The 17,170-nt window shown below is 47.8% G+C and overlaps 1 protein-coding gene across 2 annotated transcripts in view; it reads left to right on the top strand.

Annotated features, from left to right (window-relative positions):
• The first annotated feature begins 4,062 nt into the window (after positions 1 to 4,062).
• PRRX1 (paired related homeobox 1) overlaps positions 4,063 to 17,170 on the top strand; it is a 73,589-nt gene continuing 60,481 nt past the window's right edge. For both annotated transcript variants that reach the window (XM_069541486.1, XM_060033841.2), the window contains exon 1: positions 4,063 to 4,336. In XM_069541486.1, the coding sequence (XP_069397587.1) occupies positions 4,096 to 4,336 (241 nt within the window). In that variant the 5' untranslated portion in view covers positions 4,063 to 4,095. The remainder of the gene's footprint in view (positions 4,337 to 17,170) is intronic.

Consider the following 17,170-nt stretch of genomic DNA (forward strand, 5'->3'; position numbering starts at 1 on the left):
GTGTAAACATAATAAGGGTGTGGATCCAATCCACTAGCAATTGTTAATAGAAAAAAATAAAAACTAAAAAACTCCACAAAGACCTAAACAAGAAAAAAATATCAATTCTGCAGGGTCTATGCCTCCAGGATTTGCTTTCTTGGGGACCCTCCCAGAGCGTCCTCCCAACTCACCCCGCCGCCCCAGCTCCCTGTGGTGAGAACTACGGATACCCTGGGAAGGAATGGCCTTCTGGAGCGGTGAAGAGTCCCCGGAGCCTTTTCCGCAGGATTCCAAAATAAGCATGCCGGGACTGCCAGAGGGGCCCTGCCGCCTGTCTCCAGACCCTGTCTCAAGCTGGCATCTCCCTTCCCTTGGACACCCCGGGAGTCTGCCCCCTAGTTCCAACTTCTTCTGGGCTTGGAGGACACTCTGTCAGCCCTTCTCCTGCCACGTAGTCCTCAAATGCCACCCCTGGAGGGGGACTCCGGGGCCTCAGGACTCTAGCGCAGCGCCGAGAGCTGCGCTGTGGCAGCTGGGCCAACCCCACACAGTCTGCTGGTATTTGAACTCTCACTCCGGAAGACATTTTGGGAAAATATTGTGCATAGAAATGTATAGATGTATATATGTGTACATATACACACATATATATGCATGTATATGTAATTTGGTCGACAAATGCTAAGCAAATGTGCCCAGTGTTTTTGTTGAAACCGTTAGCATCTTAGTTGGTATTGGTATAATTGGTTGATATTATTATAAGTATGGCAAGTGGATGATGTAAAGGGAGCGCCCGATCCCCTTGGAAAACACAGCGGAACACAAGTGGAGACATCTGATTGTTTCCAACTGCCCGTATCTCCCCTGTCGCTACCTCTCGGTCACCAACCAGGCTGACGGCACACTCTGGACAAGGCAACTTCCTCCGAAGGGCGATCTCCCCTCATATGACTGAGATCAATGTGTCTTCAGGGGAAGCGGCAAGTCCTGGGGGTGTCAGAAGCCCCTAGTCCCTTATCCAGACCTTTGTCACAAAAGGCAGTTCGGTTGGTATCAAGGACGAAAAGAAACAGTAAAATACAACTGTGTAATGAGGGTGGAGAAGGAGGGAAAGGCTAGGGCCTGCTCCATTTCTGGGAAGATCCGAAGAGGCTGACTCGGCTGCGGGGACATTCCCAGCCGTGCCTCGCGGGGCGTGGAGAGAAGGGAGAAACGGCCGGCCCCTCAGCCCTTTCACCTAAGCTCATGCAGCGGGACGCCGGCTGAAAACCTCTCTATGCGATTAAGTCACGTCCATTCCAGCCGGTGGCACTGACACATGTGCGCTCGGCTTAGGCGCGCGCAACCAACGGTTTTGGAAATCTCCGCGCAAGGCACCCGCCTGCAACGCTCCCACTCCGGCGGGCCCACCTGGGAGCTCGGCCGTCTCCCACCGGCATCCCGCTAGCCCTGCCGCGCAGCTCGCCCCAGCCCAGACGCGGACAGATGTTTACTGCTTAGAGCCCCGACCACTGGGGAGACGGAGCGACGGGCTCTGCGCACCACGCGGCGCTGGCTGGGCTCTGGGGCTCGCGGTCCGGGTGCGAGCGGGCCGCGGGGGAGGGCGAAGGGATGGAAAGAGGAGGGAGGGAGTGGGTGGGCTAATGATGAAAAAGTCTCCTCCATCCCGGCTCCTTAATTAAATGCATGGAAAGAACCGAGGCGAGCACATCTGGTTTCAATCTGCAGCCCTTTGATGGCATCAAATGTTCTTTTCCTAGATCAGGGCTGGAAGTTCTGGGCGAACTGTGGCCGTTTGGAGCCCAGAAACCATTTACACACACTCGGACCCTTCTTTCTCTCCAGTCGAGCCTCTGGGCTATAGGAGAAAAAGGGAAAAAAAAGAAAAAAAAAAGTTTAGTAATCAAGGGAGTGAGGGAATATGTGTGTGTGTGTGTGTGTGTGTTTAACGAACATAAAACGCCACAAATAAACACTTAATATTTTACTTACTAGTCATATAGTAACTCATTTCTAATGAGACTATTAAAGCTGTACCAAATTCCAACAGGTCATGAAAAAATCGCTCAGCACCTCTCTGTCCTCTGTCAAGTTAGGGCTCAGCATTAGAACGACAAAGCATTATCCGTAGACTTAGATGGGGGTTCGTCCACCCCTCTCCGTCCTTCCTCCCTCCTCCACCCCCAGGGCAGCCGGACTGTACCCTGAACCTCCTCTGGAGCCTCCGCCCGCAGCTGGCTCTAGGAGTGCCCCTGCTTCCTCCGCATCTGGGCAGCGCGACCCTCTCGGCTTAGCGTCGTAGCCTGGGGAAGCGACCTTGGCCGCACCAAAGAGGTTACGAAATTGGCCAGCGTGGGGGGAAGGGGAGCAATTATGACAAACTCCTAGAGTCCTTTCTTCCAGCTAAATAAATATGTAAATTTCCTACTGCCTGGCCCCGGGATTCCTAGCGGCGCTGAAAGACTCGAATCGATTCAGTGCCTTCTAGATCTCCCCCAACCTGCCTTCAGTCCACGGAGGAAGCGTGGGAGAGCCTTCCATTATGATCACTCCTGTCATTTTATTACATTATTTAATAGGCTGCCTCTACAGGGCCAAATGCAGCCTTAATATGCTTGCTGTCTCCCTTGTTCTCAGACGCTCTTCCAGCCCCATCACCCAAAAATTGTTAGAACAGCAGGAAACGTAAAAAAAAAAAAAAAAGGCAGAGGGAGAAGAAAATTTGATTGAGATAGTTGTGGATTTTTTCCAACAAGTTTCCCCGCAGCTGTTATCAAAACATGCAAATGAGATTTTCCAACAGGATCTTAAACAAATCTGGAGGAGTTAATGCCGAAGCAAAATAATCAGCCCGTTTGAAGTGACTATGGGTTTCAGTTTGTCTTTTCTCCCCGTGATACTATTGCAGGGGAATGATAATTAGACCTTTACTTAAAAAATCTGAAGGGGCTCTCGCGCTTTCTTTTCCCTCCCTTTTCTCCCCCTCCTCCCTCTCTCCCTCTCTCGCTCCCTCCCTCTCTCCTTCTCTCTTGCTCAGAAGTTGGCAAAGGGGGTTTTCTTAATCAGACTGTTTTTTTGGTCCGAGGGAAAGGAGGAAGAAGGAGATTGTGATGGAGAAAAGGGGTCTGTAAAACGTCAGGCACCACACAAAGGCTTTGCCACGTAATTACAGGCTCCTATTAAGTCGAGATCTGCCCTCCCAGGGGTCTCCAATTTTCTTGTATTCCCTACAAAGCCTCCTCTGCATGCCAGTTTGTGCCTTTTGAAGTGCCAGAGAGCTTCTTGATCCAACTGAGAAGGAAAAAGGAGCTCAGCAAGAAGAGGGGGAGAGGGAGAAGGGAACGGGGAAACCCACCACCACCCTCCTTCGGACTCTTGGAGCCCTTTTTTTTTTTTTTTTTTCCTTACGAAAAGTAAAGTGAGAATCCTGCTCTCCAATACATCTGCAAGACATCACCCTCTCCTCCTGAAACTTTAGTCACTCCTGAGAATCCACAGGAGTGCAGAGAGGGGGAACACGTTTTCTTGAAGATGTTTTAAAGCTGGAACAAGCCTTCTTCTGTTGGTGCTTGAACTCTTGCCTGGGAATAACTTTTTTAACCTTAAAAAAAAAACCCACTTTGATTCTTCTCTCCCACCCCTTCTTCTCTGTTCTTCTGTTTGCCTAACTCCCCCGCCCTGCTGGCCTCCCCTTTCCTCTCTCCCCCTTATTATTATTTTTAGTGTGTGCGCGTGGACGCTTTTGGAGAGCTGGAAGGGATTTTTTTCTCCTGACTTGAACATAGGGTGACTTTTAATTTTATTTTTTGGTGTGGATTATCTCTTTGGACCCCACCGGACTTGGCCTCAGGAAGGCAACCGAGGCTGTCGAAGGCTGCTGGTGCAGAACGCTCTGCTCTACACAAGGGGGTCCCCCGCCCTCCTTCCACTTTTTTTTTTTGTTCTTCCCCTCCTTCTCTCTCTCTCTCTCTCTCTCTCTCTCTCTCTCTCTCTCTCTCTCTCTCCACTCCCCCCCTCTCTTCCCCACTCTTCTCCTCTCCCCCCTCGCGCCCACAGCGTTTGGTGTTGATTCGAGCGGGAAGAGGGGGGTGGGTGGGATCGGAGGGGGAGACCATGACCTCCAGCTACGGGCACGTTCTGGAGCGGCAACCGGCGCTGGGCGGCCGCTTGGACAGCCCGGGCAACCTCGACACCCTGCAGGCGAAAAAGAACTTCTCCGTTAGTCACCTGCTAGACCTGGAGGAAGCCGGGGACATGGTGGCGGCGCAGGCGGACGAGAGCGTGGGCGAGGCCGGCCGGAGCCTACTGGAGTCGCCGGGACTCACCAGCGGCAGCGACACCCCGCAACAGGACAGTGAGTGAGGGGCGCATGCCCGCGGGGGTGTGTGTCCCGGGTCGAGGGCGGGGGTCCGGGCTGGGCGGCTGGAGCCCGCCTGGGGCCAGGGGGAGAAAGTCAGGAACCAGGAGGGGTTGGTGGCAGTGGCCGGAGGAATGGCCGGTCAGAGACAGAGGGAAAAGGATGAGAAAAGGAGGGCTCCGCGGAGGACGGAGCCAGGGCGGACGCTGGAGGGAGGCCCTGCGATTGGGGTCAGGGACTCTGCCCGCCGCAGACTCTCGCCGAAGCCGACTGCGCTGCCTCTCCGTCCCGAACGAGTGCGGCTGCCAGATCTTCCCGCTTGCGGGGCGACGGGGCTGGGCTGGAAAAGGGTCCCAGAGCGGTGCAAATTCGGGGAGCCCGCCCTGTTTGGGAAAGCATTGGGTTAAAGATGCTGAGTCGAGTTCGGAGGGCTTCTTCCGGGTGGCGTAAGCGGGTTGGAGGGCAGACGGGACAGAGGTGGCAGAGGGCACCGCGTAAATCGAGCTAGACCCGCGCTGCTCTGGCTGGGCACCGCGCGCGGGCTCCGAAGGCCGGGTGTGCCGGAGAGGCGGCGCCGGAGCGCCCGGCTAGAAAGCCGGATCCGCTCTCTGTCCCCGGAGCCACTCTCTGTCCCCGGCTGTTGCGGACACCTGCATAAGGGTTTGAGACCCCCGGTAGAATGAAAGACCTGAATGACACGGGAAGACTCAGGCGAAGCAAAGGTAGTGTCCTTTAGGGGTGAAACCCGAGCTGCCGCCCCGCATGAGCCCGCACGGGAGAGATGCGCTGGGGAAGCGCGGAGCACTGTGTCGCATTGAAGGAGCTCTCCCTACTGGCCCCAAAATTTCCAGAAAAGTCCATGTATAATCTCCCTTCCGCAACCTACCTGATTGGTATCGTGCCCCCAAGGAAATCTCACCTCGCGTTATTAGCTGTACCTCAAAAAACGTGACTCCAAGTGTATCCATACGTCCTGGAGTCTATAACAGACCTGTCACCTGGCTCATCACAGGTGACATGGGGTTGGATATTTCCTAAACAAGGTTGTTAGAGTCAGAACTTGGCTGGAAGGTTTTAAATGAGGCTGATCCCTTTCCATGCCATTACTTGCTGACTGCTGTTTCGTCTTGGAACCTGGAGCCTGTGGAACCAGGGGGTCCACTGGAATTCTGTGCTTTTCCAAAAACAGTGCCAAGGTCAGATTCTCAGAAAACAGATAGCAAAGCAAACGGGACTTAGAAACAGCTGGAAGCAAGGCCTGTGAAAAATGGTGGGAGGGCCAAGCTGAAACAGGCCGCAGGGAGAGCCCATCTCTACCGCAGGCTGCCTGCTGTTCGCCCTGCATCCTTGGTCCAGGCCTGGGCTCCCTTATAGTTTTTTAGCCAAAAGCAAACTGGGGCCGATCCACCCTACGACGTGCAGAGGCAGAGGGTGATGGGGAGTCTGACCTTGCCTGACACTAGGGAAAAACTGGGCAACTCTGAGGAGTGAAGACCCTGTGTCCCCAAGTCCCGGATAATGCCTGGGTGCAGAGGCCTCCTTGTTGAGGTTACTGGTTTCTGGGGAGCTTTCTGGGGAGCTGCTCAGGCCCAGCACAGCCAGGCAGCACGACTCAACCACCGAAGGCGTAGGCACTTGTAGCTCAAGAAAATGCACTGCAAAATAATATTATTTGAAAACACTTTACTAGGGAATATTTAAACATACAAAGAGTAGGGCGAATAGTATTATGAATTTCCATGTGCCTATTACCCAGCTTCACTAATTCTGCAAATTCTGCCATTTTTTTGTTTTGCCATGGCTAATTATTAATCACAACGTTTGTCACTGTTCGGAGAACTGAAGGCTGGAGCCACAACAGAAAACAACGTTGTGAAGCAACTGCTGTATAGAAAATCAGGGTGCGGCAAGGGAGATCAGCCAGGGCTGCTTTGCCCCAAAAGCAAGCGGAGGGCTGTGTAAAGCAGGCCCAGGGTCAGTGGCCGCAGCAAGCCCAGGGCCCACGCAGGCCAGGGCTGGAGAGATGCTGACGGTTCCTGTCGTTTGACTTTAAGTGGACACAAAGAGAGGGGAGTTCGAGTTCATGGTGGCCTTCTAGTGGGTACAGAGCAAGACTGGGCTGAGGAGGCCAGCTGGGAAGCACCCCCAAGCTGAGGCGAGGCCACAGTGGTGGGGAGGCAGCCCAGGGATGGCTCTTTCAAGACCCAGGCCTGGCGCAGCTAAGGCTGCGTTGAGCACGTGACAACCGCGGGATGGTTGGGGACAGGCAAAGGGCAGCAGGCAGAGTTGGGGACCCGTTTGTCCTGAGGGAAAGGGATGACACCTGTGGGAACCTGCCTGCTTGATACTTGAGCACATCACAGAGTTTCTAGTAGTAAGGAGGCCTAGTGGGGAGTGACCCCAGAAAGGAAACAGATTCTGGGGGAGAGGGTGTTTGAGGAAGAATGGTAGACAAACAGTTCCAGAGGGAGGTCGCAGAATGCAGAGCGAGGTGATGGGAATGAGCTGATGGACAGACACCTGGGGCTGAGAAAGTAGCCGGGAAAACACACACACCCAACCCCCCCCCCCCCCCCCACACACACACACGCCAGAGGCCTTGCTTTCTGGAGATGACCAGGGCCTATCCTAACAAATAGTAGTTGCTTTTAGAAGCAATGTTTCCTCAACCTCCTTCCCCATCTCTGGGATGAGAATAAGAGAGTTTGGTAAGTTGAGTGATAGCAAGTGTCCAGGAGGACCTTTGTCCTTAGTCTTGGGCCCCAACCAGGAGATGCCAAGGAACCTGTCATGAGCTACCTAGAAGTCAGGACCAGTGGAGCCCTGCTGGGCCTCCAGTCCACTGTGGACAGTGAGGGTCAGACTGTGAATCAGAGAAGCGAGGAGTCTCCAGGCAGGGTGTTAGAGCTAGGCTGCCAGCTGCAAGACACAGAGGAGGGCACCGAGAGTCAGGCGCTTTGAGCAGCCTGCTGGGAGTCTGCTCCAGAGTGAGAAATCATAATCTCCTTTGCAGAGATGAGGAACATTTAAAAGACACCTTTTCCTGTTAGAGCTATATAGAAACAGGTCCTTCCTAAATTTTCTGTTCAGCTGAAATAAGTAAAACAGACTCTACTTACACTTGCAATGTTAGATGATTAATACTGCAAATTTTTCTGAATTACAAACTGGACCCATCTTAGCAAAGAGGAGCCACGTACTGTCCAAAGTGAAGGCTTCCCGCTGATCTCCTGCACTCCACACCACAATTCTGTCCCCCCCTTTTTTATTCACTTCACTTTCCTCTCTGTTGAAGGATTTCTTTCTCCTTTTGCTGATACTCCCAGCCTAGTAAATTTCTCAAACTTCTCGGTTCAAATATCTTAAGTGTTTAAAGAAACGGTTCTTTAACACGGTTAGAAATCCAGTGGCTAATGGGGGAGTGTGGAGTGAGAAGGGGGTGGTGGTAGAACAGGGGTAGTCAGGGAGAGGAAAGAGAAACAGGTCATAAAAATAGGCAGACCTACTTCTAGGAGGACGGTGCATCCCGCTGTCATTTCTTAATCTGAACTTCTGCAAACTCTTAAAAAAAAAAAAAAAAGCGCCTGCCCTCCACGTTCCCAACCTCTAAATTAGTGAAACCAGATTGTCCTAATAAGACCTTTCGTTGGAAACACATGTAGTCATAAAAAGGTAGACGGAAAGTCAATTAGACACGCGTGCACACTAGCACACATTCACAAGGCTGTTCTAAGTGTGCACCGGGCGCAGCTGGACCGCGGGCCACGGCGGGATGCAAATGCAGAACAGCGGCGCGGGGAAATCGATTTGTCACAAAGGGAGAGGTGTAAACGCGGCGCGAAGGAATCACCCGCCCAATGCGCCTGCCACATTCCCGGGGGCCCATCTCTGCCGACTCTTCTAGGCCAGAGAAACGCCCAGGAGAGCGGGACCGTTCTCCAGGGCGCTCCCTGCTTGCAATTCACATCGGAACATCAATTCCACTGGAGTCTCAATATTTGCAACACCTACAGCGCCAAGAAATTTTCCTATGCGGCACCACCCTGGGGCCCTGGAGCCGGTGCCGCCACTCTGAATTTGGGCCTCAGTTATCTCAATTCAGGGGAGGGAGCGAACGAAATATACCGTTTTAAGCGTAGCCTGGAATTTTTTTCTCTTTAGAGGAGGCAGTGAAATTCAGGATCAAGGGAGGTCACTGAGTCCCCAAGGTTGAATGTCAAGTCCAGAAAAGAGGTTGAGAATCCTGTTTACCTTACATGCAGAAACAAGGGGCTTAATGGCCTCCTCTTACCGTTTCGGAGAAATTGACCGCCTAGTGACTCCCTCCCGCTTTGGAGCGAAGGGCGCTTGGAGTTTGAAGCTTCGGGGAGGGGAGCCTCTAAAGTCCGAGGCCCCGGCTGCCAATACTCCCTGGGGCTCCAGATCCCCCAGGTCTAGAAGACAGTGAGTCACTGGCTCCACCGTTCACTTCACTGAGGAGGCCCTGCCCAAGACTCCGGAGCGCCTTTCCCGCACCTTGGGCGTCGCGCAAACCTGCATTTTTGCTCGGCGACCTTAACCTTCCCCGGGCAAGCTCAGGTCAGAGCGTAGGGGCGTCAGACGGGGAGCAGTAGGTCACTCGGGTCCCTGCAGTTCCTTCGTCTTCCCAGGGGCGTCATTTTAGATTTTACAACACGAGTAAATAAATCATCTCCAAACCAACAAGATGTCACCCCCCTCCAGCCCCCTGCGAAAAAACCCCAGCAATTTCAGAGCCAAGGAGATCTTCCTATTCCACTGGCTCAGATCAGCTCAGATCCGAATTTTGAAGCCGCTCTGGTCAGCAGACACCTCCGGGAACCTTTTTCAGTTTTAAATAACATCTATAGATTTTCAACGATGAGGATCCCTAGACCCATTTGAATTTTCTTTTAAAAGATGTGTTTCTTTTACAGTTCCTCTCCCATATCCTGTTTACCTGCTCCCTCCTTCAGCAGGGCCGACAGTCAAATCAGACCTCCACCTCTTGGAGAACCCCTCTCCTTCGCGGGGGCGCCAGGGACGCGGGTACGAGGAAGTTGCAAATCCGTGCGCGCCTGTGCGTGCGCGGCGAACCCCGCGTTCCTCTCGCTCCTGGCGGTGCGGACTTTCAATGGCTCTGAGAATATATATTTATTTTTTACCCTTTAGGAGAGATGGAGTCAGCAAAAGCCATAAGAAGTACAATTTTTAGGAATCGGGGAAGTGTATTTGTAGAAAAGGATATAAGGCTTCCTTTTTTCTTTTTTTCTTTTGTCCCCCTGAGGGTGGATAAGGGGCCAACTCCCTGTTGCCACTTCGTGTCCAAACATTTACAGAACTACCTGTGATTGCGCGCCATTGTAATCCGATTGGAAGCTCTTTGTCGAATTCTGGGTTTTAATTTGAAGCGGGGCGAATGCCACTCATAGTTTTGGTACACTTTTAACTCCCTGTTCGACAATTCAAAGAAGATGCATATGTCAACAGCATTATTATTTATCCACAAGAATTTGGATTCTTGTAAAATCCAATAGTTTGGTGAGCAGGCTAACAACACTCAGTTAAAAACCAACCACCTCAAAAAGTAATAATAATATCAACAAACTGCCACGAACTCCTTTTCTCGAAATGCTGTTTGTTATTAAATCAGTAAATGCGGAGAAACATTGCTGAGACGTCTGAGGAGGGACAGTCATCGGTGTTTCAGGGTCAGTGGGTTTGTTTTCCAAACACACGTACGTTTTTGAGTAAGGAACCTCCACCGTGGTCTGGATATTAGTAGATTCTTGGCATTGTCATTTGTCTAATTTAGTGAGGCAGCCTCCGGGAAGTAGTCGTACAGAGAATTATGGCCTATCAATTTTAGGTTTAAGACAAAAAAGAAAAATCACTACATTTCACTTGTCCTGGAAGCACTTTTCTTGGTGAAAAAAATATCTGGGAAGCCGATTACAGGGGCAAGCCACTTTAGGGGAGGGGAGGGGAACAAAGGCACAAACGGTGGAGGGTTAGGGAAATTTTATGAAAGAAAATAAAGAAAACACGTCAGAACAAATCAATCACAAACACAAGTGACTTCTCAGAAGAGTCTGAGTACAACTAGAATCAAGGATTCTGCTGTTCCCGGAGTTCTCAAATACAGGAATTTATATAGGTCTGAGTTAGGACCAGAATGCAGTTCTCGGGCACTGGATAGCCTAGTCGCTTTGCTGCACCACGTAATGAGGGAGCTCTAATTCCCAAGAACTTTGGTCCTCATTTTTGCCATTATTGATTTCCCCAGACTCAGCTCCAAATGAGGAATGCATTTGAAAAATGTGTATTAATTTGAATCCCCAAGGCCCGAGTTATGAGAAAGAACAAGGACAGGTCCTCTGGTTCCTATTTTGTCTGCTTTCAAGGAGTTATTTGCAAGCGATTGGAAATGCTCTTAACTGCCGCATGAGGAGAGACTACACCGAAACTCTCTTGCAGGAATGGCGGTCGCACCCGGCCAGAACCACAGGCTCTCTTCGACGCTCATCTATTTGGGGGAAGAGGGGCGGAAGACGTGGGGCGAGGGAGAATTAATTCAGTAATTCAGTGAAGAATTTTAACTTGTAAAATAAAGACACAGTATCTTAGATTTTAATGTTCTCCATCTCTGCCGGCCGGGACGAAGATGCGAAAACCGCCACCCCACCTCCGCCCTTTTCCTCCCAGTTCCAGGGGCACTGGGGCGCAGCGCTCGGCGAGGTGGAACGCACTCGCGAGCCTTACCAGACGCGCCTCTCCTTGCTCTCTCTCGCCGAAAGGGGGCGCATTCCTCCCAGGTCGGGGCTGGAACTTAACCCCGGCCTTCAAAAACCCTTGGACTCCCGCAGGAGAGAGAGATGTGCTGGAAGACCCCTCTACACAAGTAGCAAAAGATGGGAAATATCAATAGCGTGAAGTCGCTGCGGGGCCTGCGTAAATATATGCTACACATAAGTTTTAACGGAAACATGGTAACAGCTGGTAGGCTTTGTGCCTTCCTCTACTTTGAAACGAGGGTGGTCAGTATTCCAGGGTTAGCAGGAAGGGACAGGAGAAGAGTGGGACTAGATGAGCCTGGATAGGTGGGTGCTAGGGCTGATGCCTCGGTTCCAGTGGGAAGGAGAATGTTTGTCCCTGTGGAGGTGGGTGAGACATTTCTGTAGATGAACTCCAAGTATTTAAAGAAAGAGGGGCAGTTCTGAGAGACGGAGAGCTGCCAGTAGTAGTGAGATGCTGCAAGACTGCCACAGAAACCCTCAGTACCTGAAGTCCTTGGATAGGGCGGAACATTGGCCACCTTAGAGTTAGGCCCTAGGGTTAGGGTAAGCCTCTTCCCCTCAAAGGAAGAACGGTAGCTGCCCCCGCCGTCTTTTATGTGCCTGCAGTTTGGGCACTCACAACCATTTCCAACCCCTGAATCTGACTCCTGGCATCCACTGGTCCTTCCTTTTTGGGCAAGAGTTTCAAGAGACTTACAGGACAGATGAGGATACACCCTTGTACAACTTGGGATCTTCTACCTCTCTCTTGGTCTGTTTCTCACCCTGACATTGGAGGGTCAACAGGATAAGGCAATGCTGGGAACAACAAACTGACAGAATGAATATTTTGTCTTCGTAGCTTCGATGGTAGTTTATACACACCTTCCAAGATAATCTTGAGCTTGGGCGTTCACTAGGAACAGAAGCATGAGGCCAGAACTGGAAGGGAAATTGCTTTCCCTCAAACGTTTGTCTGAGAGAACATTCACCCCATTCACTTAATTTCTCATCATCAGTATGTCATTATATTTTAAAGGACCTCACAGTGCTGGAAGGTGGTGTAGTTATAAATAAGCATAACAACAGATGGGTACTCTTCCAGTACTCTGAATATACATGCGGAGGCCAAATCTATTCAAAGACGATTGAGATATACAACTTAAAGGCCAAGGGGCTCAACTCAATCAATTTTTGAGCCAGGATATGCTAAGTTCAATCAGCTTGACTATGGGCAAAGTAAAAGGCCTAGCCAGCACTTTAGATATATACAGAGAACATGTTTTCTCAAGTTTCCGTTGTATTTATCCACACAAATTCATGGTAGTCTGCAAAGGTCTCGGTAGAATTGGCTTGGGTCTGTTGAGTGATAGGGAGTCAGTGCCCCGGCCTCCTGAGCTTGTCCACCATCCTTTTCTTCTTTGCATTCATTCCCTGTGCCCCAACTGGCTGTCCAAGATCTGTCTGCTGTGGAGAAAACTGATGCTAGAGGCCACAGAAGCCTCTTAAATGCTGTTCTAGAATCCTCAGAAAAGGAGAGGGCTTTTGAACAAAATATGTAATGTACTAGGTATTTTCATGTATTTGTCCTCTCTGATGATTCATTTTATAATAGCCAGTTAGAGACTTCTTGGGGATTGAGGTTTGGGAAACTGGTTACTATTCTGCTTCTTTTCCAAGTAACTCATAAATATATGAAGTTGAAAGTTCTAGTGGGAACAGGCATTGAATCTAAATCTTTATACCTGGACATTGACATACATCACCATTAATCCAAACTGGGAGGTGACACTAAATGATTATGTACATTGTGACTTTTCTTTCCATTTTCTACCAGTGCTACTTCCCTAAATACTGGTCTGGATTACAGCAGTCACATACCACTGGGACAGGTGCCAGACTGTTGTCTGTGCTCAGTAAATGCTTATTAAGTGATAGAATGAGCTCCCTAAGTTTAGTGGATCCCCTTTCTAACCTAACATAAGTACTAGGCCCCCTCCCCTCCTCTTCCCACTCTAAACCCTTTGCCTTGGAGATCTCCTCTAGGCTCACCATTTTAGTAACCATCTATATACTAATGACTCCCAGGATACAGCTTCAAGGCTCCCCCCCTTGGAGCTGCAGATCTATATATGCATCTACCTATTGGACATTTCCATTTGAACAGCACAAAATGCTTCAACCTCAAAAACAACCTAAACATGGCACTAATGAGCTCCTTTTCCCAGTCTGATCCTCTCATAACTTTTTCTATTTTCCTGTATCAAAACATGTGGGTGCAACACTCAGAAACTTCAGACTCATCCTTGACTCCTTCCTTTATGCCTCTGTCCAATCCAACTCCAAATCCCAACAATTTTACCTTCTAAAATCCCTTGAATTCATCTCCTTTTTAAATCTTTACAATACCTCACCTGCACTGCTAAGCCAGCCTCCTAACTAAATGGGTCTGTCTGCATCCATGCTTGTCCTCCTCTATGTGTACATGATGGCAGAGTGGATATAATAGATCTTCAAAGAATATTGGTTGCATGAATGAGTGAATGCTAGTGCATTTTTTACAAATATATTTTTTAAAAAATCATGGCTCTCCTCTTCTTTAGAATTCACAATTGCTTTTCATTCTTTTCTATCTGAAGACCAAATTTTTGTCCTGTTCTTTTTTTAAAATCACTCTTTACTATATCTATATCTATATATATATATATATTTTTTTTTTCGGTACGTGGGCCTCTCACTGTTGTGGCCTCTCCCGTTGCGGAGCACAGGCTCCGGACGCGCAGGCTCAGCGGCCATGGCTCACAGGCCCAGCCGCTCTGCGGCATGTGGGATCTTCCCGGACCGGGGCACGAACCCGTGTCCCCTGCGTTGGCAGGCGGACTCTCAACCACTGCGCCACCAGGGAAGCCCTACAATCTGTATTTTTATCTCTGCCCCAGCAACCTGCTCATTCACACACAAATGCTGATTCGAACCATTCCCCTGCTTTTCCCTAGTATGCCAGTTAAGCTAGTACGTGTGCTCTAGTCTCTTTTCTGCTTCTTTGATTCTGATCTGAAATGTCCTTGCTCCATGCCTCTTTTTTACAAACCTACCCATGCTACCTTTCAAGGTTCTGCTTCCATCACCTCCTTGTGACATCTTCTTTGTCTGCTTCTTTTAGACCAAGCAAATCCCTTTTCTCAATGCTTACTGTAGAAATAATCAGTTCCTCTACAAGTACTGCTTAATTCTTTTCTAAATATTTTAAATTGTTAATTTACCTTGAGAATTTTCTTAAGATTAGAGACTTTTTTGGGCAGGGTTTATTCCACAGTTGTAGTAAGCAAATAAATCAAATAGATAATTTTAGGGAGGTATTGTATGATTCTTCTGTTTATGCAATCTCTAATGCAAGTAATTTTTAAAATATGAGTAATACCAAAGTGCAATACATGCTTATTTTAGAGAATGTATTATTTTGCATTAAAAAGTTTAAATGGGAAAGTCAACTAAATTTCACCACCCTGAGGTAGACACAGGTAACAGTTAGATGTTAAAGTATTTCTTTTTTATTTTTTACACAATGTTTGTATTAATATTCTTTTTTAATATAAATTTATTTATTTTTATTTTTGGCTGCATTGGGTCTTCTTTGCTGTGCACGGGCTTTCTCTAGTTGAGGCGAGCGGGGGCTACTCTTCGTTGCAGTGTGCAGGCTTCTCATTGAGGTGGCTTCTCTTGTGGAGCGTGGGCTTCAGTAGTTGTGACGCATGGGCTCAGTAGTTGTGGCTCGCGGGCTCTAGAGCGCAAACTCAGTAGTTGTGGCACACGGACTTAGTTGCTCTGTGGCATTTGGGATCTTCCCGGACCAGGGTTCGTACCTGTGTCCCCTGCATTGGTAGGCAGATTCTTAACCACTGTGCCACCAGGCAAACCCATGTACAACATTCTTGATGGCTGATTTTTCTTAATTTTTCAAAGACTGTGTTTCCCCCAAATTAAGAAAACACACACATGTTGAACCCACTTGCTCTCGTCAGAAAAGTTAAACAAACGCACAAACAACAAACAAAAGTTCTCCAAGAATGATGAGAGCTGTGACATCACAGTTATTTCCCAGCGTTCTCAAGTTCCAGTGGGTACATTTCCAGCAGTAAAGACCTTCAGAGTAAACAGTTTCTTTTTCTTTTCTGCTTGTTCTAGCTGGGAACCTTCCCTAGACATGAGCACATGTCTCCTTTTGAAATTGGAAAAGCCTGCATAATACCTAAAGGACATTCCAAGACCACAGTTGGAGAGCTACTGCTCAAAAAAAATCATTTTTACATGATTTAGTAAGAAAAGTGCCACAAAGCAAGTTGGGAAGAAAATATCTTAAGGGACTGAAATTTTTCTATTATTGTAGATCCCTGGATCTTGAATTTTCTTTTATTAAATATTTTAAGACTCATACATGCTTTTGTAGAAAAAAGAGGAGGAAAATGATATATATTTCTCTGTACCCTGTAGAATGATGATCAGGTTGGATAGCAACACATTCCAGGACACGGTAGTGTTTTTTGGCAGAAGAAGAAGCACTTAGAAAAATCAAAGACAATGCATTTATCCAGATATGAAAGTCTGCAGTCCCCCAGCCCTTATTTCAAGTGATAATTGCAGAGAAAATATAAATTGTTATTATGAAGTCTATGTAAAAATCATTCCCAGGCAAAATGATGTTGAAACATTTGCCTGATGAATGCAAATATTTTCTTTAGGGAAAGTATTAACAAATGATATAACATCATGCAGAACAAAATTTTAAAATTATAAATTAGATATAGCTAATAATTAATCTTTCTCTTTCTCATGAAAAAGGGGGAACAGGGAGAGTAATCATCGTTTTTGAGGATTAAAAATCACTCTTCCCCAATAAAAGTTTCTGCAGTTTCCCACATTGCCTAGTTTTAAAGGAGAAAAGAAGGAGAACCACCCAGAGAGCTCTTTGCCTATAACCAGATGTGCTGTTCAGCTGCTCTAATCCTCAAGTTCGAGGGAAGAACACAGGATGAATCCTTAACACATTTAAGAAATAAAATGTAATTTGGTTCATTAATCACGAAACTGAAATCTGCAGTTTCGCTACATATATTTCAAAGGCTGAATCCCTTTTGACAAGAGAAGAAGAAAATAATATCACTGCACGTTTGACTGTTACGCGTCTGTTCTAGCTTCCCTCAGGGAAGAAGAGATTTTTCCGTGCGTGATCATTTTTTACTCAGAATATATGAAGTGTTATTTAAATTTATATCTTTTTTTCCTTTACCCTAACATTCTCCTTTCTCAGGGTGATGAGAATATCTGTTGTCTGCACTGTTTTGGATTTTTCTTTTGTGTGTGTGTGTGTTTGAAGATTCAGGGCTACCTTGCACAGCCAGGAAATTCCAGCTGTGCTTGGGTAAAGCCTTAAAAGTACAATTGTTTAAACTGAATTAATATACTCAGGCTGCTGGTTTGCTTAATTCTTTTCCCTTATTACTTGTATAAATTGATGCCTTACTTGTCTTAAAGGATTAATAACATTAATAATAGGAATGATAAAGTGAGATAAAATATGAAACTGCTTCACAAACTCTAAGAACATGTGCCAGTGCTATTATGTTTTATAAAGGCAGTTCTAAGAAGTAGGTAGGGGTAGCATAATTATTTTTGTTTTACAGATAAGAAAACTGTGGCTTGGAGAATTTTAGTGAGCTACTGTTGAGTGACTTGAATCTTGATCAGGAATCTCTCCTGATCCCATTTTAATTTTTTTCATTGTATCCCACCACCTTTGATGTCAATCAGATTCTTTTAGATACATTATTATCTAGAGAAACAACACTGAGTTAGGAAGAGGGACCCCAGCATGCCACTTCATGACACACTGCCGTGCTGCACAAATCTCTTTTAATTCCTCTGGTTCTTATTCTTCGTTATAAACTGGGCATATAACTTCATTATAAACTGCCCATCTTCCTCATGGGAATGTAGCAGGCCAAAAAGACATTGCATTTGTGAAAATATTTGAGAAATAAAGGGCTAAATTTATGTACAT

This window comes from Delphinus delphis, chromosome 1 (genome assembly GCF_949987515.2).
Source record: "Delphinus delphis chromosome 1, mDelDel1.2, whole genome shotgun sequence".
Classification (NCBI taxonomy): Eukaryota; Metazoa; Chordata; class Mammalia; order Artiodactyla; family Delphinidae; genus Delphinus; species Delphinus delphis.